Genomic DNA, 25,368 nt, shown 5'->3' with positions numbered 1-25,368 from the left:
TCTAGCACAGCAGCAGCAGCAGGGCCCTCCTGCACCCCACCTGCATGCACAAACGTCATCATTCTCTCACAACTACTCTACCACTACAAACTGATAGCTGTGCTGTCCTTTCTTTTATTTGAATACCTGAGCCTCAGGGTGCCGTTTGATTCCGGATGAAGATATTACTCGGAGCTTGCCACAGATGATATGCTGAATACGAGCGATGGAGCCCTGGAGCCCACTAATCCAAACTGATACACCTCACAGACGGCTTCCATACATCCATCAACAGAGACAAGGAGGGAATAATCTTCTGTCTCACCTTGCAGTCTGCTTCTGTCTTCACTAAATGACCATTTATCTGCATCACTGTCATCCCTTTCTCTCTTTGTGTTAAGGGCGTCCTCATTACTGCTACTAAAACAGCTTTTTCCAACTAAAACCATCTCTGTCCACACAAGCGTTTTGGTTCTGTATAAGTTTTAATCACCACCCATACTAACACACAACTAACACACCATAACTCTGGACAAATTCCAATCAATCAAAAGGCAATTACTTAGTGTCAGCTAGTGTGCACAAGACAGAAAAGTCATTTGGGTAATGATCCCTCAGGTCTGGAGCAACAGCACAGTTTGAGTCATTAAGGGAATGAATTGTTTAATTGAAGATGGTGTTTTGGGATAAGTGAAGCAGAATCAAAACCTGAGGACCGCTTTACTTAATGAAAATCAAAGCTGAGATATGAGCTGGAAGCATCAAGTGAGGACGGAGGTCAACAGATAGCGATCTGCAGCATCTCTGAGAGAGCAGGCATGCTAGCTGCCCTGAGAGGCTACAGAGTAAAGTGTACGTAGTGACACCACGTGGTGCAGGAACTAAATCCTGCTGAAATGCGATGGCTGCTCATTGGTTCCTCCTTTTAGAGCCTACAGTTTATTTGTTGGTGTAGGTGTCTCTGATTTAAAGGGCAGCCGCATTAAAGGGTATCATCTGGGCTCGTGCCACAGGGAGAAACCATTTACTGTTTTCAGGCATGAACTCCCTTGGAAATTTGCACTGGACATTTCCCAGAGTTTCACAAATGAGGAGCATAGCAGGAGGTTTTCTGGGTCAGATGCTTTATCAACAACAGGAACGTTTCCGGAACATTCAGGCAAGCCGTGGTGCCTGAGTAGTAAACTTAAACTTCTTAACCTCTTCAGATACTTTATTTTCATACGTTTGATCCCGAAATGTATCTGCTCCAGGTTTGATTCTCTTATCAAACGACCTTTACACTAATTTTCAGTTAATTGCATGTTTTTTTCATTACGCTAAAAGTTACTCTGCTATTATATTATGACCGAAAGCTCTAGAATCGCGTTGTCTTTCCAGGTTGACATCCTCGTTGCTGTCTTCTACGTGTGGATCCTCTTTGTCATTCCGAAATATTTGTGTTCTTCCAGTTTTTCGCGTCTGTGGCATGTTGAAATTATCATTAACATGCTCACACACTTGCTGTGAATGTTCCATAAAGTTCCTGTCGTATTGTCATATGGGCTCGCTCTGACATTTTTTACATTTTACAAGGGAGCGGGCAGGAAAACTACTCAGAATTACTTGCGTTCTCAAACTGCCGCTATGGACAATCAGTTAAATGGTGCACTTCAGTGCAAGTCTAAAAGCAGCTATATCCAGGTTCATTTTGCCAATGTTACACCACACTATCAGCGATACGTCTGGTCTGTGTCGCACAAGTTCCAGCGAGCAGGAAGGGCCTAACATGTCTCATTTCCATCTACCACCTCTCCTCTACAATAATGTTTTTTCCACCACTCTCTGCTTCCTAGTCAGCTCGAAAATTACAGATTACAGATTTGCTTACAGTCAAGAGAGGGAAGTGGATGCCTGGAGTGAAGAAAGATTGAGGGAGAGTGGCAAAAGATGGGAAGGAGAGAGTAATGGCTGTACAGAGACCTGACAAAGTCGAAAATAGAATCTCGGGCCATCAGAAGTTTGAGCATAAGCAGAAATACATTGAATGACAGTAAGGAGAGATGAGAAATGGCATATGGTAATTTAGGCTCATGCGCCTCAGACGTCCCATGAGAGCCTTTTAATAGGGTGGAGGCATAGTGACACTCAGGTGGCCCTTGCTCATCACCGCCATAATGAAGAGAATATGCTAATAGCTGACTCATCTGCTGGAGGGAAACATTTAAGAAAGCAAACAACACTGTCGCCGCCGTTTATGTTCATGATGGAGACGGTCAGGAGAGGAGACAGAGTGTTGAAGAGGCAGAGGGAGTGAGTGAGAGAGGAGCTGTTGCATGATATTAGCAATACGATTTAGACACAGCTAACCTCAGAGCCCATTGGCGATAGTCTAATGATGAATTTGCCTCTGGGGGCCACGACCGATATTTTGGGACTACCGGTAAAGTTGAAATCTTAGTCACCATTCATTGTTTACATTCCAGCTGGTTTCTTTTACAGATTCTTAACACAAACAGGAATACTTTGTCTAAGTGTTTACGGTCCAGGTGACATTTTCACAAATCTCTATTAATTGCTGTCTGTATTTGAATGTTAAAGCACGAGCAACCAAAGCCTGCTCAAACATGATTAGTCAAACTGGAAACCAGAAAGCTTCTGGCTGGCCCCAGCTGAATCTTGAGATCAATGCATGGCGAATGGCTCTTGGACTTTCAATTCACAGTTGTCATGATCTCTTCGGATCTTAAACAGTTTTTGAAACTGATCATTAAGCACAAATATTCCATGCATAAAAATCCGATAATAAAGTCAGAAAAATGGACGTGATGGAGTGTAACACCCGTTTCTAATTGAAAGTGCTTTGTGTGAAAGCGCTCCGCACATCCAGAGCCCAAATGCTTAGATCAATAGACTGAATAAATGCTTCAACTCGCACAACTTTGAGAGTTTTAACGAAAGACTCAGAGGACAGAGAAAACTCCTGATGCCCCGTCAACACTCTCAAACTCCAGGAGATGAAATAGATAAACCTCGGGGTCAAAGCATTGAGGGGAATGTGCTGTGAACAGCACACACAAGCTTTATCAAGTAATCCTGCACTTCTTTTTTTTTATCTCACAGAAAACTGTGTATTGATGAACAAGTATATATATATATATATATATATATATATATACACACGTCACAGCACATTCCCCTCAATATATATATATACCTCAAAAGGACCCACACACCATGGCTCCTGTGTTTAGCTTGATGAGCAAAATGTGCGAGCAAGTGATACGGATCATATGCTAATATGGCTGACGGGGTAAAAGTGAGATTGAGCACATTTCTAGCATGTTTCATTGCTATAGCAACAGCCTTTGTACTTGTGGAGGGAAGTGGGTGGCAGGAGAAAAAAAAATAGCAAGAGTGAGAAGAGTGATGGAGAGAGGGAGAGAGAGAGAGAGAGACTTTGGCGTGCTCCTCTCTCTTGGTTCCACCAATCAAGCTCTCTGCCAACCCCAAGACCCGGGGGCTTTGAACAGTCAAGGTCACTGAAGAGGGAAAATGAACAACTCCTGAACGTGTTCCTTCATATACCCTGCATCCGAGAGAGGGGATGAAGAGCAGTTCTGGCTCACACAGATAGAGGGAGCCACCATTGTACTGAGAGCGTGTTTGTGATTGTCCTCCACAAGACCCACTACTTACCAGCAGAAGGCTGAGAGAGGCTCAGCAATACCCTTGAAGGGTCATGGTTGAAAAAGGGGGGGATTTAATCCTTGGTGTTCTTCATTTGGAGGGCTAACACTTTCAGTTTTATAGAAAGAACAATATAACCTGATATAATATCTATCTTTTCACATTTGAGAATATCAGATTTACAGCTCAGAACATGCTTCGGATTGTATGCAAAGACATACACCCCGAGTTCAACGTTTATACCGGCAGTGCTGCTTTTATGGTGGGAATTACAACAAAATGGATATGGCCTGTATGGTGCATGCATGGACGCAGTGAGTCGTGCACTTAGTGCATATTAAATTACAATTCAGTTGTATCCCATTCAAACGCACATTAGCATAGGTCCGTCAAGGACAACCTTGAGTCACGGAATCAGAGTGTGTCTCTGTGTCAGTGTATTTAGCAAGAGAGCCCCCAGGAGCCCCCAATGTAGCAGAGTGAATATCAAATTAGATTAGGTTAATAAAGCTCCCCCGTCTCATAAAGACGCAAGTTTAGCAGTCTGTCTTTTGCCTATATGAGCCCCCCCCCCCCTTCCACACTAACAACCACTGTCCTTATATGTCCTTTCAAAGACTCGTAGGACTGCTCTAAAAGGCTTTAGTGCCTTGTGTAAAGCTGACTGGTTATGGCTACTGAAATCAGTGACGGCTGCTATTTTTAGGATGGGCAATATATCTCTAACACACGAGTCATGATGAAAAACACACACACGCACACACACACACACACACACACACACACACACACACACACACACACACACACACACACACACACACACACACACACACACACACACACACACACACACACAAGGAATTGAGCAGACTGAGGGTAAACCAGGCAAGAGAGTTTATAAGAAACATGTGAATTCATACATGCCTTTAGGAACCAGGAGAGATATATTATGTTTGGAATCAGCGTCTGTCAGTCATGTCAAGTTCTTCCGATTGGGTTAGAAACATCGGTTCATTACATGAGTCGGTCTGGATGATGAAGCGACAGTGCTTTACATCCTACACAGGTACTGTAAGACTCCATGCTGTGGAACCACAGGGTGCTGATGTTTTGTAATGAAGCGTTCAAGTGTATTCCCAAAACAGAATCTATTTATAGAGAGCCTTAACTGTCTCAAAATAAATATATCTAATTTAGCAATACCAAGCTGCAATTACAGTACTGGATAAAACTATTATGTACTTAGAGTCCGGGGTTGTTTTTCATGGGAAATCGAAATGATCATGCTACTAGCTTGTAGTTGAAAGCAGAGTACAATAGTAAGGGAAATATTGTGCGTTATTCCAATACATTTATGCGGAAATTAAATAAGATTAGAACTTTAACCAAAAATACATGACCAGCTTCAAAAAAGATTTAGCATTGTTAAAAATCCTACCATCCGCATACATAAAATATTCAAATAGATTTATATGTATATTAACATAACACTTTGAACAGTGTCATTCTGTGCTTTTCTTCTCGATAGCTAAAGTTAGTAGGTAAATTATTTTGATAATTCTTCCACCACTGGTTACAGCATACTGTTTTCATCCAGTTTAACATTTTCGGGTACGGTCCTCTTCACTTAGCATGACAACAATGCATACAAAGAAGAACTGGAACAGAACTGAATCCTGTGACACCTAGCTCCTGTGGCTGAATGACAACAAACCCCTGCAGCCAGGTTCTACGATCTGGTGGAGAGCCATCCCAGAGGATTGAAGACTGGTGGTTGTTGCAATTTAAAGTTTAATTTAATCTTTAACCATATTCAACAAGGAGAACCTGAACAAAAACAACACCAGCCTTCAAATAAAGTACGAGCATTATTTCAAAAATCAGTAGTGTGAGTAGTGGTAGTTAAGTGTTTCACTGCAGCAGTTTGCACTGTGGCCTGTCTTTGCTCATCCCCTGAGCCGTTTGAGGCCTTTCTCCTCTGTTTATCTTTACATCCACAGACACTGTCAGCGCATTGTGATCCTGTCCACAACACAGTGTGCATGATTTGTTAGAGCTGTCATGGAGGCACCCAGCACAATAAAGTGCTGACTGAGCTACCTTTCTGAAATGAAGTCAGGTGGAGGAAGAGGAGGAAAGTTGTCGAGGAAGCGGTTTGAGGCCAGTTGACGTGTGATGAAGTGGATATGGAGTCAGTGTGTGTCCCACCAGGGGAATCAAGTGGGGGCAGAGAGCATAGAAAAACCCGAGGGAGGAGGACTCATGGCCAACAAGCAGAAAATCCTCTCATTACTAGAATCTGCAGATGAAATTAGAACATCTATATCAGTCACACACACACACGCACGTACAAACACACGTACCCACACTTGACAGAACCTTATCTCCTCATCTTCTCCATTAACCCCTTGTGTCATGATTTCCATAAATTGGAATATCCCATTCTTTGTAAGCACTTAAAGATCATATCAAGAAAGATTATGAAATAAACTAAATAAATCGCAAACATTATCGTTAGTTCTTATCGTCATAATCAAAAAGACTGGGACGACTTCAAAAGCACCATGTGCAGAACACAGAACACACCAACTGTATTTTTATTCAAACATTTGGTTTATTAAAAATGCTTATTAAAGTTTCATAATACTTAAGAGACAAAATGATTTGCACCACACAAAAACTTGTTCCATTTCCAATAAACAGTATAAAAATACATTTTAAAATAGCACCTTTTCTCTGGCAGGTAAACATGCAGTCATGGTCAGATATGCAACTTCCCCCCAAATAATAAAACCATTATGTACAAAGACAGTCTAAAAATATTGTGCTTGATTCTTCATATTTAATACAAATTATAAAACTATATCCAGCATAATAACCCAGTATATTTGTGCATTAATAGTTGTAATTGTGTGGAGAAGTGAGGGGAGTTATTTCTGACATTAGAGGTTCTGAAGTTTAGGTTTCTGCCCTGGTTAAATAAGATGACTTAAAGTTAGAGGTGTCTAAAGGAGTGGGGAGCATCTGGTTGGATTTTATATCTGAGTCTACCTGATAAGAACAGAATAGCCGCCAGGACTTCAAACTCTGTTGTGTGTACGATGCTGTGGGCTGAAGTTAGGTGGTTCTGCTCGGGGTTACTTTCTGTTAAAGTCTTCTTTTCTCTACAAAGACGCGATTAAATTGTATAAAATATTTAGTTATTTGCTCATTTATTGTCGGCAGGATTACAAAAATATTGCAGAACAGATTTCTACTGAACTTGGTGGAAGGAGTTTATTAACATCTTCAACAGTTTCTAACCAAACATTGAGATAAGCACTGTGCCGAGTGTCATTCTAGTTTGTATTTAGATTTGTATGCAGTGTTAACATGTAATATTTCAGGTTCTTGTTCTTTAAATAACCTTGTGGAAATGTTATAAATCATTTTTATTTAAACCTTTTTGGTTTTAAATCAACTCTGCATGATTTCATCATTTATTCTCTGTTTTTTCATTCCTTACTACAATTCTCATTCATACAACTGGGCTTTGTCTTTAGAGCATTAGCTAACCTAACTGACTGAAATGTCTTTTTAATTTAATGAGTGAAAAACACACACAACTCAGCCCACGTTGCTACAGTAAATATAATAATTACAATAAACACAACATCCTTATTAACAACCGGTTCGATAACTTCATGGAAGGTGCAGCTTGTCATTTATTATAATTTCCTGTTTGTTGTATTTCATTAAGTGTGGCTTAAGTGTCTACTTGTGTTCCTCTTTGCTAAAACAGCTTTCATGTGTTTGACTGCAATTATGGTTGCTTTAGACTTTCTCCTTCCTTCCCGACACATTAATTCAGGCGACAGCTCTGAGGATCATGATTACAAAGACGGCAACACAGCTGAGTCATAGCAAGTTGAATTCTAATTAGCAGTATCTTTCAGCGTTAATGGAGATCTGATCATCAGCCACTTTATAAGGTTTTTAAGGTGCCAAGAAGCACTGAGGGAGAAATGGCCCAGATTGTTGCAGCTTTTGTCAATGACTCAGATCACCAGGACACAAACTGTGCACAAGAAACAAATAAATACCAAACAATAGAAGACTGAGTTCAGATTTTTTACAAGGTTACGTCTTTGGTTTCATTTAAGTGGGAAGGAGAGGGTGGAAACAGAGATATGCATGTATTGTTTTACCAAATTATATTTTTTATTAACGCAATGGATGGTCGTGTTTAACTTTCATTCACATGTTTGCCGTTTTTATTCTTTAAGGACTTTTTTGTGTGTTTTTACTTAATGGGGTCGCCTGTCTCTGGCCTGGTTATTTTGGGTCAAATTGGGAACCCATGATGCAAACACCTAATGACAATGTGCAGAGTCAAAGATGAGCACCGTGACATTTACCAAACTGTTTTTTACTAAAGCAACATTGTATTAAAGTCTAAAAGGTGAGTCAGGTGATCAGTCTTCTCCATGTCTTTATGTATATGTTCAACATTAAACTAAAGCAATGAAGTATGTCAATACTGTGCTATGGGTTAATTAGGGATTCAATAATTTTTTTCAATATTCAGTGTGCAAATATTAAAAACCTAACAAACACTGTTTTGCATAGTTTCAAGAAATAAACTGAGGAGGCTCTCTGGTATCTCCTCTCAACCCAGGGTGAAGTTTGGTTGTGTTTAAAGAAACAATAAATAAACAAAAAAAAATCTTGACCATTGGCATTGGACAAAGTAATGATCTATAAAAGGCATATAAAGCTATATTAACATTCCTGTGGCTGAGGGAGAAGTGGCCACAATCACCGTGCTGTCTTCAAGGGACGAGGATCACCTGCACAACACATCCTTTGTTAGAATGCATACATTCAGTACCTCACAAACACTAGAGTGAGCTAGTGAGAGTGTGTGTGTGTGTGTGTGTGTGTGTATGTGTTTACCTTCAGCCCCCCCAAGGCAGGCCTGTTCGCAGTCCTCCAGCTCGAGGAAGCGGTTGTCGTTCCCCTCACAGCCGCTGTAGATGAAAGGCCTGCAGGCCTGAGTCTTATGGTTAAAGTACCAGCGCAGAGTGTATCTTCCACAGTTCCCCTCATCCATGGGAAGCTGACACAGTTCTGCTGGAGCTGCACAACACACACACACACACGTAAAAAGTGTGCACACCCAGACACTACAAGGTATGCACACATCGAGGAGAGGGAAAGCCAGGCAAAAAATGAGCAGAGGAGCATTAAGAAGCAGAAGGGGACCAAAGACAAGCACTCATAACCACTTAGATCAAAACTCAATCAAAACCAACCTCTTTATCAATTTGAAATGCAAAGGAAGACATCAGCAGTGAAAGATTGCATGTAGTATATTTTACTGGAAGCAAATATGCCTCTAAAGCCGTTTTCAGACATTAAGTCTGTCTGCAGAATTGGGTCCAGACTTTCTCTGAGGTTTTCCCGTCAGACATGAACAAGGCAGCAGGAGATTCTCTGTTCAGACGTGTTCACAACAACACCTCTGCAGCAGGCAGAGGAAGGCCGGGACGTATCGATTCAGCTGCAGAAATCATGTGTTTTTGTTTACAGCACCTCGACATCAAATGCTCTCTCGACATCTAACGTGTCTTCTACCTGTTAGGCTCCACCTTCCCATCCTGAGATATTTGAATTAATCAGTTTTTCTTTCATTTATGCATCTGTTGTGTGTCCGCTCCCTCGGGGTGAATCCTCCAGAGAATCTCCTGCTGAGTTTTCACATCAGCTCCTTCAGACATTCTTCGGAGTTACTGGCCGGAGAAAGTCAGGAGAAAGTCTGGAGCCTCTCACTCGGATATTTGCGTTGTCACATACAGGAATATCAGGAGTTCAGTGCCTGTCTGAAAGCAGCTTCAATAAACAGCAGGGCAGCCTGAGACACACAGACAGGGCCAGACACCATGCGGGCAAAGATCAGCCATAATTCAATCCCGAACCGAGATGACGGCACGTGAGCTGGTTTACCTTCCCCTTTGACTGTCCTCTTGGCCCTGACTGATTTGGACTGTTTGACTGGTTTCTGACCAGCAGCTGCTGCTTTTTGCTGAATGTCAGACCTGGCTGATTTTTTTGGTTCAACTTTGACTGTATTCTTTGATTCCTTTTCGACAGCCTCACCTGTCGACACACACACACACACACACACACACACACACACACACACACACACACACACACACACACACACACACACACACACACACACACACACACACACACACACACACACACACACACACACACACACACACACACACACACACAGCAACAGTGTGGACACATTCAGCAGAAACACACAAAAGAGAACGAAACATTAATGTGATGATACAGTCAGATACTGATGCTGTAAGGTCACAGACTCAGGGTGCTGCGTGTGCTTGTAGCCGGCTGTGTGACAAATCTACAATCGTGAAATGAGCACAAAGTGAAACACAGACACTAATTAGCAGACATGCTCTTCCAGCACAAATTGGATAATGAGCAGATTGAATAAACCAAATACAATTTGACACGCCATCCTCTGTTTACCACGTGGAACAGATATGTTGATAGAGTGTGAATTTATTTGGTTAATGTCAGGGTCATTGTGAGGTGAGTAAAATCATTACTTCTGCTTTGTCTCATATTCTGTCTACTGTGGGCGGCTGTGGCTCAAGAGGTAGCTCAGGGTGTCGGAAAGTGCAACTTCATTGCATGACGACATTGGACATATCATGAAAGACACAGTACCATCGCTCTGATTGGCAGAGGGTGTGAAGTAGAGCAGTTCATCCATGGGGTCGTCGTAGGCCTCGATGGAGTAAACGTGCTCGTAGTCCGGGTCGTTGGTATTCACCACCACACGCAGCTCACGACCTGAAAGGAGAGCAGGGCCACACGGGGTCAGAGATCCTTCACCTCAACCTGCCAACCGCCAAGCTTCAGACAGAGGGAAGGATCCCGACCACGTCAACACAAGAAGCTCCAAAATACTACAGCAGACAGGTAAATAGAGGCAAGAGTAAACCCTCATATCTGGGTTTGTCTGCATATAACCACAAATGGAGTACTCTGTTTTCTCGTTGAGAAAACCACCCAGTATTCAGAGGTCTCCATCACCACCATCATAATCCTGTTTGTAAGAGACACAAACAGACAGCGAGCCCGACCAGCAGAGCGATGGACACACTCACCCTCCTCACCCTTTCGGACCAGTTGTTGCTCGAGTGCAGGCCGAGCCCTGACCGGGGGCCCTGACCGAGGGTCCGGGCCTGAACCTGAGAGAGCCAGAGAAGGAAAAGGAGGAGTGAACGGGGACACCGAGGGAATGGAGACAGAACTCGGGGAGAGAGGAAGACCAGGTGAGTGTTACACAGGAGGGAGAAGAGGGAGGTTGGAAAGGCAAAAAAGAAAGCATGGAACATCCTGAAGGTAAGACCTTTGGACATGTGAGCCAACAACAGCCCCAGATGCACCACAAAAATCATTCCCCCCATTCCAACACTGAAACATACACACCAAAAGGAATAACAACGTTTTTGCAAGACTGGCCAACATGATCTTCCAAAAACTGGAAAGGAGTCAAGCCGCTGCTTCATGGACTTGTGTCGCACTCGAGAGCTCCAATTTTTGACTTGAGTTCAAGACGCTGCATATTTGTGAGCAACCTGCCACATCATCATTGATATAATGACTTATCTAACTGTATCTTCATCACCCTGATGTGGTCCTACATTGATTCATGTTATTTCAAATGTCAGGGAGAGTTCACATTTATTTACATATTCAATTTTTATCTCCGCCAAGGAACTTGTTTTCACCCCTAGTCTGTTTGTTTGCAGGATCATGCAACAGATTTCCGACGGAATTGGCGAATTGATGGAACATGAGCCAAGAGACAACATGAGTTTCCCAGGGAATAATTGATGGAACTTGATGAAAAAAAATAGGAAGCAGATATTTCTGAGCGTTTGCAATACGGTGCAGATGTATTAAATGTAAGGGGACTGTTGGATCTTGGCGGAGGTATGCGCTCTGCTCTAGTTGTGAAAATATTTCATTGAATCAAGCCTGTTGGTTAGTTTAGGATTTATAAACAACATGCACTATGGTGAGAGGCTATTACCTTAGTCAGAACATTGCATCCATGCAAATACAAATGTCTCTATTAATATAAACTATAAACTATTAATTAAAAGGACTTGACAAAGACTTTAAATACTGAGACATGACTGTAAATTGCAACATGTTCAAAAAGACAGAATCAGAACCATCACACAAAACCCAGACACAGCAGCAGATATTTCAATTCCCCGTCTCTATTGATAATATTCAGGATTCTTCTGAAAAAGAACCAGGACTGGGAGTGTGTTAGTTGTGTCCTGTCGTTCAAACAAATGCAAACAGACATGAATTCCCTTGATTGTTTTTTTGTGTGCATTTGTGTGTTTAACTGATTTGCCAAACGAGGGCAAATGCACTTCTGTCTTTGTGAAAATGTTACAATAAATGAGAGCGACAGACTCTGCAGCAGCATATGTGATACAGTATGCCACTGTGACTCATGCTAAATCACAGCCCTTCTGTCAACATTCCTCTCCGCTGCAGCGGTCGAGCGGCTCACTCACCTCCGCACGCTGAGAATCAGACAGATGGAGAGGGAGGAAGCAGAAAGAGAGGGAAGGATAAAGGTCAGTTTTAAATGACATGTCATCGCTGTACTCTTATACACATTTTGAGAGTGACATCGAGTTGAGCTAAGGCTGTGACTCATATGCTGTGATTACCATCTGAAGTTCAACGTGGGGACAACATTTTTAGAAATTAGCGATGCAGGCTGCGTAGAAAAGACTCACCACAGTGCTGACTCATCTCGGAGCGAACATAATCTCTGATGTCATTCTCCTGAATTCAAAATAAAAGAGGGAAACATGACAAAAGTACAACCCCAACATCGACTCGTGTGTGTGTGTGTGTGTGTGTGTGTGTGTGTGTGTGTGGGTAACAGTGTCTTTGAGCCTCAAGGCAAGGATCACGCACTGACCGTCATGCCTGGCTCTCCTCTGTCTCCCTTGGCTCCATCTGGGCCCATCTCTCCCTGCAACAAAGACAGGTATGAGGACAAACGCGACCCACAGAGAGGCTTGTAGCACATTACTTCATTAAACTGAGACCAGATGCAACTCAAGAACCTAATGCAAAGTCAAAGTGAATAGTTAAATCTAAAATAGTGACTCCTACAGACACATAACAAATGTGCCACTTCAGGCTTAATGACCTGTGTCCTCAAGAAGCTTTAACAATATGTGGTTGTCATTTTAAATAACTAGTTTTCGGTGCATACAAATGTAACTGTCAGAGCGACGAAGCCCTTTGCTGAGGGGATCACGAGAGCGAGGAAATCCAGCCTCCCTGAGAGAACTGTCTGCATATGGCACATCGTGAAATGAGCAACTCAGTGCTGTCACTGTGTGATGGTTCTAAGATAGTTTTGCAATAGAAATCTCCTGACCTCAACATTAGACTCCTGCCTGGGACGATGGAAACAACCATCATACAGAAGGAGACAATGTGGCACTAACCTGCCCTCCTCGCTCCCCCGGGATACCTGGGATACCGCGTGGACCCGTCACGGAGGGACCGATATGCCCTCTCTCTCCCTGACACACACAAACAACAACATTATAAGTAAATAAAAAAGCTAAAACAGTGAACACAAGACTTTCAGACAACAACAACAACAATAAAGTTCCATGCTTATATAGTGTCTGGAAATTGGTAAAAAATGAACTGTTATCGTTTGTGTCCAAACTAATGTTTGTCTAAAGACTTTTGTGCTTAATGCAGTTCTGTTACATACACGGCAATTATGTCTTAAATATACTAGTTCTAAGTTCTATGTTCTAACTAAATTGTCTCTACCAAGCACATCCATTTTCCATTTCTTTTGTCATATTGTATATCATTATATATTATATAGTGTTTTTTTCCTTTATCTTTGCTAATGTTTTAATCTTGCGGCTGCTGCAGGAGGACTCAAACCTCCGTAATGCATGGATTTTTATAAATTGCTGAAATAAGGCATATATTAGAGGAACTGATATCTATGAGTGTGTGAAATTTGATGCAGCGTGATTGAATCTACAGGGACTGTTGGCCTTTGGTGGAAGTATGCGCTCTACTGAGTACCATTCTAATCTGAGTTACTTTTTCCATCCCACTGCATAAGAAGAACATACTGTACACTCTGCCTGCTTTTCATAATGTACAACAGAAGAATACTGGTTTCATTCAGTTATAGATTTAGACTGAATCCAATATGTCAGACGAAAGACGCCTTGATCAGAAAGAGTGAAAGCAAAGTTCCTGCTCTCCTGTCACCTGCTGTCTTCAATCAAAACCTTCAGACAGGTGAAGAAGAAAGAAGAGAACAAGCTAAAAGGAGATAAAAAGGGCTGTATTCTGTTTTTATTCAGTCTCATCAGCCTTTAAAGTCAAAGCTATTTTATGTTGCCACTGGGCCTCTCAGGCACCTCTGACAGCTGCTATTTCGTGCCATCACTCAGTGAAATAATTCATACTTTTTTCCCTTCTAAATACTGTACTGTTCTTTGCTGGATCACCATCGAATCTGTCCTTCAGTTGATGCTGCATCCATTTGCTGATGTAACAAGCGATTGTTGAAATGTCACTATGTCCTATTCTATGTTCCCCTCAATAGACCTCGACCCACATAGAGAAATCTGGACCAGAGTGTAAAAATAAGCCATCATCAAACCACAGTGTGAATATTTACCTTCTGTCCCTGGAGCCCCTCAGGGCCTTTAGCACCAGCCGGTCCCTGAGACCCAGTCAGGCCGGGGGCCCCGTCCACTCCTCTGAGACCGGGAGGGCCAGGCACACCAGGCACTCCCTACATGAAGCACAGTGACGGTTAATTACATATCCCTCAAGCTTTTATCAGACATGCATTGAAGTGCCGACATTTTACTGAAATTATTGCCTCTTTTTTTTAGAACGCAATGTCTGAGTCAGTTGGACTAAATGTCTTTTCTGGAAGCCCCCCAATGTGAGATTACAGCAGGAAAAGGGTCTCACAGTGAGCGAGTCAGTGTGGGCCAGGGGCAAAACTGAAATAAATAAAATAAAAAGAATACAAATATGTATCATATTGTCATGAGGTTACTTTTAGACCGGAATGAAAACAGTGCCAGAGAAGAGTAAGTTACCAACTCACCCTTTCACCTTTCTCTCCCTGAGTTCCTTTGGGTCCCGCAAGCCCATCAAAACCACGATCTCCCTACAAAGACAAAGAAAAGTAGTTATACTTCACTCTGAGAGGAAGTCGTTGCACTAATACATTTGATTAAAATAGAGTGCATACCTTGGGGCCCACTAGTCCTTCTTTTCCGGGGCTGCCAGAGGCCCCAGAGAGTCCGACTTCCCCCTGAAAAACGCAGAGAGCAGAGACTGATGACAACCAATCTTTAAAAGTCACATAAAGACACATGACACACCACATGATGCATTTCTTTCCTACAGATTATGAGTCATACCTGTTCACCTTTTCTTCCTGGTAAGCCCGATCGTCCATGAATACCAGCATCCCCCTGAGCACATACACCCTCACACATTTAGTTTTACTTGCCACGCCATATGTGACTCATACAAGTCTGACTCACTTCATTTATTCACTCGCAGGCTTCATACACCAGCAGTTAACACTATATGTAAAACATGCTTCTGTTTATTAGATATTATAAAAGAATAAAAATCCCAAAGTTCAAAGCCGTTTCTTGTCTTCTTCCGACAATGTACCATTTTTCTGTCAGTCTCCATCTCACCTTATCTCCTTTGGGTCCATCGCTACCACAAGCCCCCTTGGGTCCTCGGTCACCCTGGAAACATACAAGTGTATCACTGACAGAAATCTGTGTTTCTGAAAACAGACTGGTGAGTCACAAAGAGACAAAATGCATTAAACCATCAGAGAGCACATCCGTACATCCATGCACTGACCCACCACACAGGCTGGTTCCTGTGCACAAGAGCGTGCACTTCTACATACAGAGAAACACATTTAGCATAAAAGCTCCCAACAAGAGCGGATATGATGCAGAGGTAGCCGCCTCGACAGTGAACCCACGTACAGGAAACTTGGATACAGCTTTAATGCTATAGTTCATAAAATGTACTGTAGAGTAATGATAAAGAGCATGAGCATGGGGAAGGAAATATCATTCACTCCCATTCTGCATGTTATACATCATAACACCTAAATATTACTAACATAAAGTTGACAATTCTGCCTACATTACTGCAGATTAAAAATAGTTTTATATATATATAAATGGGGTGTGAAGATTCAGACCATATTCATGTCCTTGTAACAACTACAGCCGAGTTTTGACCAAAATTTGCTTGAACTTTAGGTCCCAGGAGATTTATAAAAGATGTCTGCACATTGTTTCACTTGGGTCCAAAGTCCAGCAGAGATTAAGAAAAGGAGCTTTGAGATGTGAGATAACGACAGCTACAACAAGCTGTTTCTCTCATGTCCAGCAGGTGGTAGTAATACGATAGACTATACAATAATGATGTCCCTTTATTAGAATTTACAATTAATTCATATTTTTATACAGGTGCATTCCACAGACTGTGTATAAAGATTGAAGATGACAAATCCCGAAATGTGAAGCGAGACTGATTCGATTGCCACCAGTATGGGCCATAAGATGGCTGCATTATAGGTCATAAATGATGCCCCCTCCATGTTAGTGGATGAGATGTGGACTAAACTAAAAAGAAAATGTACACGTCAAATAATGGTGGTCGGTTTCTGTGATTTTAGTTAGTTTTTTTACTGATATATGCCCCAGTGTTTATGTTTCAAGCAAATTTGGTTTTAATTGGTTATTTGAAGCTATAAAAACAAGGTGAAACATCTTGACTGACAACTGAGATTGACTCCTGGTTGGTTAAGGATATATACACACAGAGTTATGATCGACAGAACATCGCTAGCACAGCGCCAGGCCCCGGTTGCTACTATGCAGACTCTGACTTAAAATGCATAAGATGGCAGCTTTCACATATTTTAGCTTCATTTCTTGATAGTGGGAGGAGGTGGAGACATGGAGTCCAGCTTTACATACAATCTATGAAACAGGCAACTAACTTACCAGGATAACAAAATCCATCAACCAATGCATTATATAATGTTATAGCTTATTTGTTTTATCTTTCCAAAAATGACAATTCACCACTTTATGGGATTTTACATATCTGACTAGCTGCCAGTAAACCAGTGAAGTCTCGGTAAAGTTACTGCTCCAAGATGTAGCCCTGTACTAATCCTCATGGAAAACAGTGGATTGTAGTTTTTATACTTATTACTATTATATTTGAGTTCATCATTAATCTTTGGACGGAGCCATGCTAGTCATCTTCCCCCTGTTTTTATACAGAGCTAACGTAACTAGAAGAATTTTAACAATGTGCCATTTGTAAGATACTGCGACCATTTATTATTATATGGGTGATTTGAATGTATATGCTAGTGTGTGACTGGCTGTATAATATTTGTATTATGTTTATCACATTGAGATCATCTGATGACATAAAGTTTATTATAATAATAACACTAATAATAGAAACACTAGCCTGCCTCCTTTCCTCTGAATCATCTCCAACATATTTGACTGGTTTAGTGATTCAAACAGAATTCTAATGAAATGGGAATTCAGTCTCAGGCTGAGTAAACCCTCATTATTTCAGACAATAATTATCATACACGATTTTGAGGTCGAAGAAAATCTTTTGTCTATGTATATTCATGATAGAATTTGTTTTAATCCTTTGCAATGGTATACATTTTAAGCTGTTGTTGGTTTTTGACTGTCTTCGCCATTCCCGTGAAAAATACAGAATGAACACACACTGCCTCACAAACAGTGAAAATACCTTCACTCCTCTCATTCCTCCGATACCAAGCTCTCCCTTGTCGCCCTTGTGTCCTGACAGTCCGTCTTTTCCTGATAAACCCTGAAAGACAAGAAAGAACACGTCTGAACACCACAGAGAGAAACCCACATAAGGAAATGAAGAAGCTGCGTTTGGTTGGAAGCAAAAGCACAGACCGATTCGCCGGGTACTCCGGGCTGACCGGCTTCTCCCTGCAGCGAGAAAACAGAATTAGAGTAATTAAAGCTGTGACACTATTACCTGCTCCGACGACGCACTGACTGGCTTCACTGTTAATTATGATACTGATTTTAATTACAGCTAAATGCACAGTGTAACTCGCCTTCTGTCCACCAGGGCCACGTGCACCCTGGAACCCAGTGGAGCCTCTCTCTCCTGGTTCTCCCCTCAGACCCTGATGTTAAATACACACATACAGACAACTATATATATTAACTATTCATAATAACACACAGGAACACTTTTGGACGACTAGTTGAGCAAAACAATAAGAGTGAAGAGGACTTTTTGTGCTCCTGGAAACTCACGTCTAAATTGTTCACTATTTTCAGTTATAACCTCACCAAACAATTCGTTTATTTCTCTGAAAAAAAACTCACAGATAATTAGAGTATGAAAACCATTACCTCTGTTACAATAAGACAAAATAATTTACCTGTTGTCCTGGAGGTCCTTCTTGACCCTTCACCCCCTTTTCTCCTTGCACACCTTTGGGTCCCCTGTCACTCTAAAATGAAAAACCAAACATGTAAGAATATAGAATAGAATAGTAATTTTAGTATAATAAACAAATGCTTGTGTGTTCACTGACTGTTTCGCCTTTGTTGCCCTTTTCTCCAGTAGGTCCTCCCACGAGCACAGTGTCCCCCTATGAGGGAGCGTACAGTTGTTAACAGTTTCTTACCAAAGCCAAAAAATCAACACACAATGTTTCGTCTTATTGCTATTTTCTGAGAGCCACTTAGTATAACATTGTGTTTACTCCTATTTCTCCTCCTCACAATACAGTAAATATCTTTAACAAACAGCCACTTCAAACAATATAGTTCCCTCTGTCTCCATTTTGTGTCACTGTTGGATTTAGCCAAACTAAAATGCCCCTCATACATCTGCCAAGGCCCGAAGGTCTCCTTAAATTAAAACAAACATTATAGCCAAGTAGTTACAGCTTTCTACCAAACAGCGGCTGGAAAAAGCCTACAGCCCAATGAAATCACATTTAAATCCACTAGATCCTGATTTTATATGTTTCCACGTAATATTGCACACAATCGTGGAAATTAACCTCCTAAATATGTCTGATTTTAATTTAATCACAATTCAAACAAGATTCAATGAGAAAACAACATAATGTAAAAAAAAACTAAAAACAGCACCCTCTCTGGAGTGGGAAAAAAAGCAACAGAAAGTGAGAGAAAGTGGTTCTGCCCCCTGATCCGGATTTATACCAAAGTTGAATGGGTTCTTTCCTGACCCATAACACATCCTTCCCTCAAGATTCATGCTAATCCATCCTGTGGTTTTTGTGACAAACAGCAGACAAACACATCTAAATGAAAACATAATCTCCTTGGCCAGGGGAATAAACAAAGAGAGAGAAGAGTGAGCAGTAGTGGAGCTTATTCGATATTAAATTGTCCACACCTTCTCTCCTTTGTCACCTTGAAGTCCGCCGTCTCCCTGAAATAAAAAAGATTGACAGCACGTCAATATGTTTCACTGGAATGGATGAGCAGAAGACAAAGCTAGAGCTGCTTAAAACAAGAGGACAGTTGCAGTGAGAAAAGAACTGATGGTATTTACCTTCTCTCCACGAATCCCACGAGTCCCTGGGAGACCCTGATGAACACACAGACACACACATGCTTCATGGCTACACAATAATAGTGATCCGAATAATAATAATAAAATCATCATCATAAAGACCATGCACGTTTCTACACCTAAGCAAGTTTTCATTAAAATATCTCAGTGATCTCAGGTAGACTACACTCCTGTTGACATTGCTTTGAAATATTACATATCAACACTAGAAAGGAAGAGTGTTATAATCATCAGTATAGTCAGTTAATTGTCTAAGAAAAGCAATGTCCTTGGAAAATAATAGCTCCTCCATAATAACCACATGAGAAAAAATAATCTTATACAGCTGTTTTTCCCTCTATGCCTCCATGTAGATGGTCTACCGACGGATTGGGCCTTTTAAAAGTAGAACCCTGAAGCAGATCCTGAAAGCTTGAAGCGTGTCTGTCTGTCGATATCTGTGGTGTTCCTGAGTGATGGATTGACAGGAAAACATTTGATATTTACAGATGAGCCTCTTTCCCCGTCCACGCCAGCTCGTCCCTCCTCGCCCTACAGCAATGACAAACAAAAGAAAACACACAACCACGTCACTCTTAGTTTCCATCCTCCAGAGGCCAGTTCATATTAGATCACCATTTTCAGTGATATTACAGAGCGACCGAAGACTTACTCGGGGGCCTGGATCTCCTCTCTCTCCTCTGGGACCAGGCATGCCAACGCCAACTTCCCCCTGGCAACAAAAATGTTATGAATACCCTTAAAAAAAATCCATTAACATTTACGCAGTTAAACAGATACATTTGTCTGCTTGAGTAGTTACCTTGTCACCTTTGACCCCGTTGGTACCAGCAGAGCCCTGGAAAACACAATATTGATTTTTTTTAAATAAATAACATTTGTTGAATTCTCTCTTATCCTCTCTCTGACAGATTACTTGATTAAAAATAAAAGATTTTTTATTTTATTTTATCTAATTGATCTTTTGAACATACCAATCTTTTATACAGCTATATGTACAGGTTATGGTTAGAATAATCAATTGAATAAATAAAGAAATAAAATAGAAAAATGTAGTATTAAATAGTAGAGTGCCCAAATGTCATTGCTTTTTCATTGATGAAATAACTAGAATTACTAAACTTACTATACTGGAAACAATATGCCTCAACCAGCAGTCTTCACAAACCTACAAAATATGTTAGTTACTCAGAAAAACTTTATAAGAACTGTAAGAGAGATTAAACTACATGAAGACTATCCTTAGAAAACTGACTAGAAGCATTCATCAAAAGATGCACAAAGTCCGGGTTATAGACAGTAACTTCTGTATGAACACTGTGTAATAAAACCAGGATGTAAACTCACTGCTTGTCCAGCAGGTCCAGAAGGACCAGGAGGTCCAACATTTCCAGCACGGCCTCCAAAACCTTGGAGACCCTGAATGAAATGAAACTCATTAGTTGAAAATGAGACCACAGAGGTTGAGGTTAAAGAGTAATATGTGATCAGCAGCTCCACGAACCCTCTCCCCGGGTGGTCCTGGAGGTCCGGATTGTCCACTTTCTCCTCTCAGGCCTGGTGGTCCAGCAGTACCAGACTTTCCCAGTGGTCCTGGGGGACCAGCTGTACCAGGAAGACCTGGATCCCCCTGAAATACAATCACATTTAGATTTTTTTAACCACAGTAACTAATTAGAGAGCTAAATACATAAATTATCCTCTGCTGCACCACATGCTGTTACTCACTTTTAAACCTTGAGGCCCGTCCCGACCCGGAGGACCTGCCAGACCGATGCCCTTCTCTCCCTGCAACACAAATTCCAAAACTGTTACATTGATTCTGTTTCGTTTCATGGAAAATAATAAATCATAAAGCAAAAACTCACCTTATCTCCTTTTGATCCAGGAGGTCCCTGCGCGCCCTGCATAAAAAGAAGATTTTATGTTTTGGGATTTTTTTAGTAATAGCTTATTTTAAAGTAAAATAATAATTGATTGTAAATAATAATAACAAAATGCAACGTTTCTGCAGTTGTGATTCATTTATGACATAACGTTTAAGACAAATATTAACTGTTTAAGAATAACAGGCATTTTTATACAGAGCTCCTTCATTTCCACAGCCTCAAAAGCAACTGCATGTACTAAAATATGTATTATTTTTAGTACTTGGATAAAAAAAAGCATATTTGCAGTGAATGACTTTGAAGGCTGGAGCCCGTGCACATCCCCAAACAGTTTCTCCCACTCGAGAAGCTCTGCCAGGCCTCCCTCACTCTTTCTGAGTCTTTCTGGCCACTAAGTGAGAGGCATGCTCAATAGCTTTCGCAGTATGATTTGGTTCGTTATCCGTCTGTACTGTGAAGCACCGTCCAATCAGTTCTGCAGCATTTGCGTGAATCTGAGTGGATCGTGTAGCCCTGCGCACTTCAGAATTCATCCAGCTACTTCAATCAGACGTCACATCATCAAACATCAGTGACTCAGTGCTATTGGCAGCCATACATGCCCATTCCTCAGAACTGACTCCGTCATGTTTGACAGCTGGTGTCATTGGATCAGGAGTCGTTTCATTTGCCATACGCCTCCTTCTCCAAGTTAATCTCGGTTTCGTCTGTCTGAAGAATCTTGATCGAGAACAGGGACGACTTTTAAGATGCTTTCTCACAAAGTCTCATCAGCATGTCTGTTCTTGAGCGTTACCAGTGGTTTGTAAATCTCTGTATTTACATTTATGAAGGATTCTCTTGATTTACGACTTTGACAATGTCTACTACGTGCAGAGTTCTTGATTTGGCCCCGTGGTGTGAAGGGGTTTTGGCGTTCCTGCGCTATCCAGTCCATTACTTATTTTTTAAACTGTACCACTGTAAAGCATTTAACTGGTCTCTCATTTGGTTAAGGCCTGATTGTGTTTTCAGCCTGACTCCTTCCGTTGCATCAAGACATTTGTGGAGACGTCCCAGCTACCCAATGCAAATTCAACAAATTGTTTCACCTGCTTATCTGATGATTTTGACATTAGATAACGGGAGCGGACCACACCAGAAGAATTACTGGCTATGGAATTGTATCAGTCTTCGTTTTCCAGACTGATAAAAGGACCCTGTGACCTTTGCCCTCTGAAATCTAATCTTCACAATGGGAAGAATCCTTAAAAGACAGACTCTTGTTCGAGAGACCAAAACAATCTTTTTAAAGTGACCTTGACCTTTGACATTTTAAACATCAGACTCAAACTAGTTAATCGCTGAATCCAAGTGAAAATTTGTGACGAATCCTATAAAGTGTTTTTTAAATTTCTTGTTCACTAGAATGAGACGGATGGCCAGTCAGCACATCACAGTATAAAACGGAACCATGCAAGGTTTACTCACATCTTCTCCAGGGTCCCCTGCTTCACCAGGCACTCCCTAGTGTAACGACAAATCACACTTGAACGTTTTGTTGTGTTAACGTTAAGTTTGTGTGTTGATTTACAGCAGGATTATACTCACTCTTTCCCCTCTGAGGCCAGCAACACCTTTATCCCCTCTGTTTCCCTGAATCACAGCATGCAGTTTCAATGAGAGAGCACTGAACTGTTTCAGTCTTACTTACAGAGTCTTCAGATCTAAAGGCTTTGGTCAGACTCACCTTCTCCCCAGGTAGACCTGTCTCTCCAGCCGTGCCTGGCAGCGTTAGACCAGATGGACCCTGCGTCAATCAGGACCAGCAGAGTAACGTCAGCTCGATTCACCTTCAGGTTTTTAGTTTTTCTATTTCTGGACCAGGCTGCATTAACTGAGTTTAATAGTGTTCAAAAGTCTGCGACTAAAAAAAAGAGACACCTCAATGTCAGGGCTAATTAAAGTGACTCACAATTTGTCCTTTGGGTCCAGGGGGTCCAGCCACTGCCTGTGAAAAGTGCAGAAAAATAATGTTTCATTGTGTGCTTAAAAGCCGGAGCTTTCAAGTATCACATCAACCCAAAAATCCAGCTCCCAATGTAGCATGACGTCATCAGCATGGACGCACAACAAATGCACAATTCTTCCTGCTAATCTGTTTTGACCATCGTCTGAATGTAAACGGGTGAGCGTGACTCAGGAAGTAGAGAGGACCGTCCTCTAACCATTTTTAAGTGTCCTTGGGCGAGATGGTTCACTCCACATTGCCCCTGACAGTGTGTGAATGGTGTGTGCTAGAAACAGCATAAAGTGCATTATTGAAGTATTGTTTAATATTGTGCATGTATATGGATGGAAGCCACTTGCACTGTAGAGGGCTCTGAATTTATTGATAAGAATAGAAAAGCACTATATACAGTGCCTTGCATAAGTATTCACCCCCTTTGGACTTTTCTACATTTTGTCATGGTATAACCACAGATTAAAATTTATTTCATCGTGAGTTTATGTAATGGACCAACACAAAATAGTGCATCATTTGGAAGTGGGGGGAAATATTACATGGATTTCACAATTATTTACAAATAAAAATCTGAAAAGTGTTGAGTGCATATGTATTCACCCCCTTTACTGTGAAACCCCTAACAAAGATCTGGTGCGACCAATTGCATTCACAAGTCACATTTGCAAGTCACATAATTAGTAAATAGGGTCCACCTGTCTGCAATTTAATCTCAGTATAAATACACCTGTTCTGTGACGGACTCAGAGTTTGTTGGAGATCATTACTGAACAAACAGCATCATGAAGACCAAGGAGCTCACCAAACAGGTCAGGGATAAAGTTGTGGAGAAATATGAAGCAGGGTTAGCTTATAAAAAAATATCCAGAGCTTTGAACATCTCTCTGAGCACCATAAAATCCATCATAAGAAAATGGAAAGAATATGGCACAACCGCAAACCTACCAAGAGGAGGCCGTCCACCCAAACTGAAGAGTCGGACAAGGAGAAAATGAATCAGAGAAGCAACCAGGAGGCCCATGGTTACTCTGGAGGAGTTGCAGAGGTCCACAGCTGAGGTGGGAGAATCTGTCCACAGGACAACTATTAGTCGTCTACTCCACAAATCTGGCCTTTATGGAAGAGTGGCAAGAAGAAAGCCATTCGTTAAAAGGGATCCATAAAAAATCCCGTTTGGAGTTTGCCAGAAGCCATGTGGGAGACACAGCAAACATGTGGAAGAAGGTGCTCTGGTCAGATGAGACCAAAATTGAACTTTTTGGCCTCCACGCAAAACGCTATGTGTGGCGAAAACCCAACACTGCCCATCACCCTGAGCACACCATCCCAACAGTGAAACATGGTGGTGGTAGCATCATGCTGTGGGGATGCTTCTCTTCAGCAGGTACAGGGAAACTGGTCAGAATAGAGGGAAAGATGGATGGAGCCAAATACAGGGAAATCCTTGAAGAAAATCTGATGCAGTCTGCAAAAGACTTGAGACTGGGGCAGAGGTTCATCTTCCAGCAGGACAATGACCCTAAACATACAGCCAGAGCTACAAAGGAATGGTTTGGATTAAAGAATGTTAATGTCTTAAAATGGCCCAGTCAAAGCCCAGACCTCAATCCAATAGAGAATCTATGGCAAGACTTGAAGATTGCGGTTCACAGACGGTCTCCATCCAATCTGACTGAGCTTCATCTTTTTAGCCAAGAAGAATGGACAAACCTTTCCATCTCTAGATGTGCAAAACTGGTAGAGACATACCCCAAAAGACTTGCAGCTGTAATTGCAGCGAAAGGGGGTTCTACCAAGTATTGACACAGGGGGGTGAATACTTATGCACCCAACAGATGTCAACTTTTTTGTGTCACAATAAAATTTATCTCCAAAGTACTATGCATGTTTTGTTGATCAAACGGGAAAAAGTTTATTTAAGTCTATTTGAATTCCAGTTAGTAACAGTACATAATGGGAAAAAGTCCAAGGGGGGTGAATACTTATGCAAGGCACTGTATACTCCATTTCCTCCCA

General features: G+C 41.5%; 1 protein-coding gene across 1 annotated transcript in view; it reads right to left on the bottom strand.

Annotated features, from left to right (window-relative positions):
- Positions 1-6,245: 6,245 nt before the first annotated feature.
- col7a1 (collagen, type VII, alpha 1) overlaps positions 6,246-25,368 on the bottom strand; it is a 65,913-nt gene continuing 46,790 nt past the window's right edge. Inside the window, exons 88-119 of the mRNA XM_053438378.1 lie at positions 23,302-23,337; positions 23,077-23,136; positions 22,938-22,982; positions 22,818-22,853; positions 21,327-21,362; positions 21,187-21,246; positions 20,963-21,088; positions 20,806-20,877; positions 20,261-20,296; positions 20,111-20,170; positions 19,945-19,989; positions 19,438-19,473; positions 19,279-19,314; positions 18,446-18,502; positions 18,290-18,361; positions 17,957-18,028; positions 17,790-17,825; positions 17,614-17,694; positions 15,495-15,548; positions 15,207-15,260; positions 15,035-15,097; positions 14,888-14,950; positions 14,447-14,563; positions 13,233-13,310; positions 12,695-12,748; positions 12,507-12,555; positions 12,279-12,287; positions 10,845-10,928; positions 10,402-10,527; positions 9,637-9,789; positions 8,587-8,769; positions 6,246-8,480 (exon numbers count right to left, since the gene is read on the bottom strand). Coding sequence (XP_053294353.1) covers positions 8,449-8,480; positions 8,587-8,769; positions 9,637-9,789; positions 10,402-10,527; positions 10,845-10,928; positions 12,279-12,287; positions 12,507-12,555; positions 12,695-12,748; positions 13,233-13,310; positions 14,447-14,563; positions 14,888-14,950; positions 15,035-15,097; positions 15,207-15,260; positions 15,495-15,548; positions 17,614-17,694; positions 17,790-17,825; positions 17,957-18,028; positions 18,290-18,361; positions 18,446-18,502; positions 19,279-19,314; positions 19,438-19,473; positions 19,945-19,989; positions 20,111-20,170; positions 20,261-20,296; positions 20,806-20,877; positions 20,963-21,088; positions 21,187-21,246; positions 21,327-21,362; positions 22,818-22,853; positions 22,938-22,982; positions 23,077-23,136; positions 23,302-23,337 — 2,121 coding nt within the window. The 3' untranslated portion in view covers positions 6,246-8,448. The remainder of the gene's footprint in view (positions 8,481-8,586; positions 8,770-9,636; positions 9,790-10,401; positions 10,528-10,844; positions 10,929-12,278; positions 12,288-12,506; positions 12,556-12,694; positions 12,749-13,232; positions 13,311-14,446; positions 14,564-14,887; positions 14,951-15,034; positions 15,098-15,206; positions 15,261-15,494; positions 15,549-17,613; positions 17,695-17,789; positions 17,826-17,956; positions 18,029-18,289; positions 18,362-18,445; positions 18,503-19,278; positions 19,315-19,437; positions 19,474-19,944; positions 19,990-20,110; positions 20,171-20,260; positions 20,297-20,805; positions 20,878-20,962; positions 21,089-21,186; positions 21,247-21,326; positions 21,363-22,817; positions 22,854-22,937; positions 22,983-23,076; positions 23,137-23,301; positions 23,338-25,368) is intronic.

Source organism: Pleuronectes platessa, chromosome 2 (genome assembly GCF_947347685.1).
Source record: "Pleuronectes platessa chromosome 2, fPlePla1.1, whole genome shotgun sequence".
NCBI lineage: Eukaryota > Metazoa > Chordata > Actinopteri > Pleuronectiformes > Pleuronectidae > Pleuronectes > Pleuronectes platessa.
This window is presented reverse-complemented; position numbering and strand designations above follow the sequence as displayed.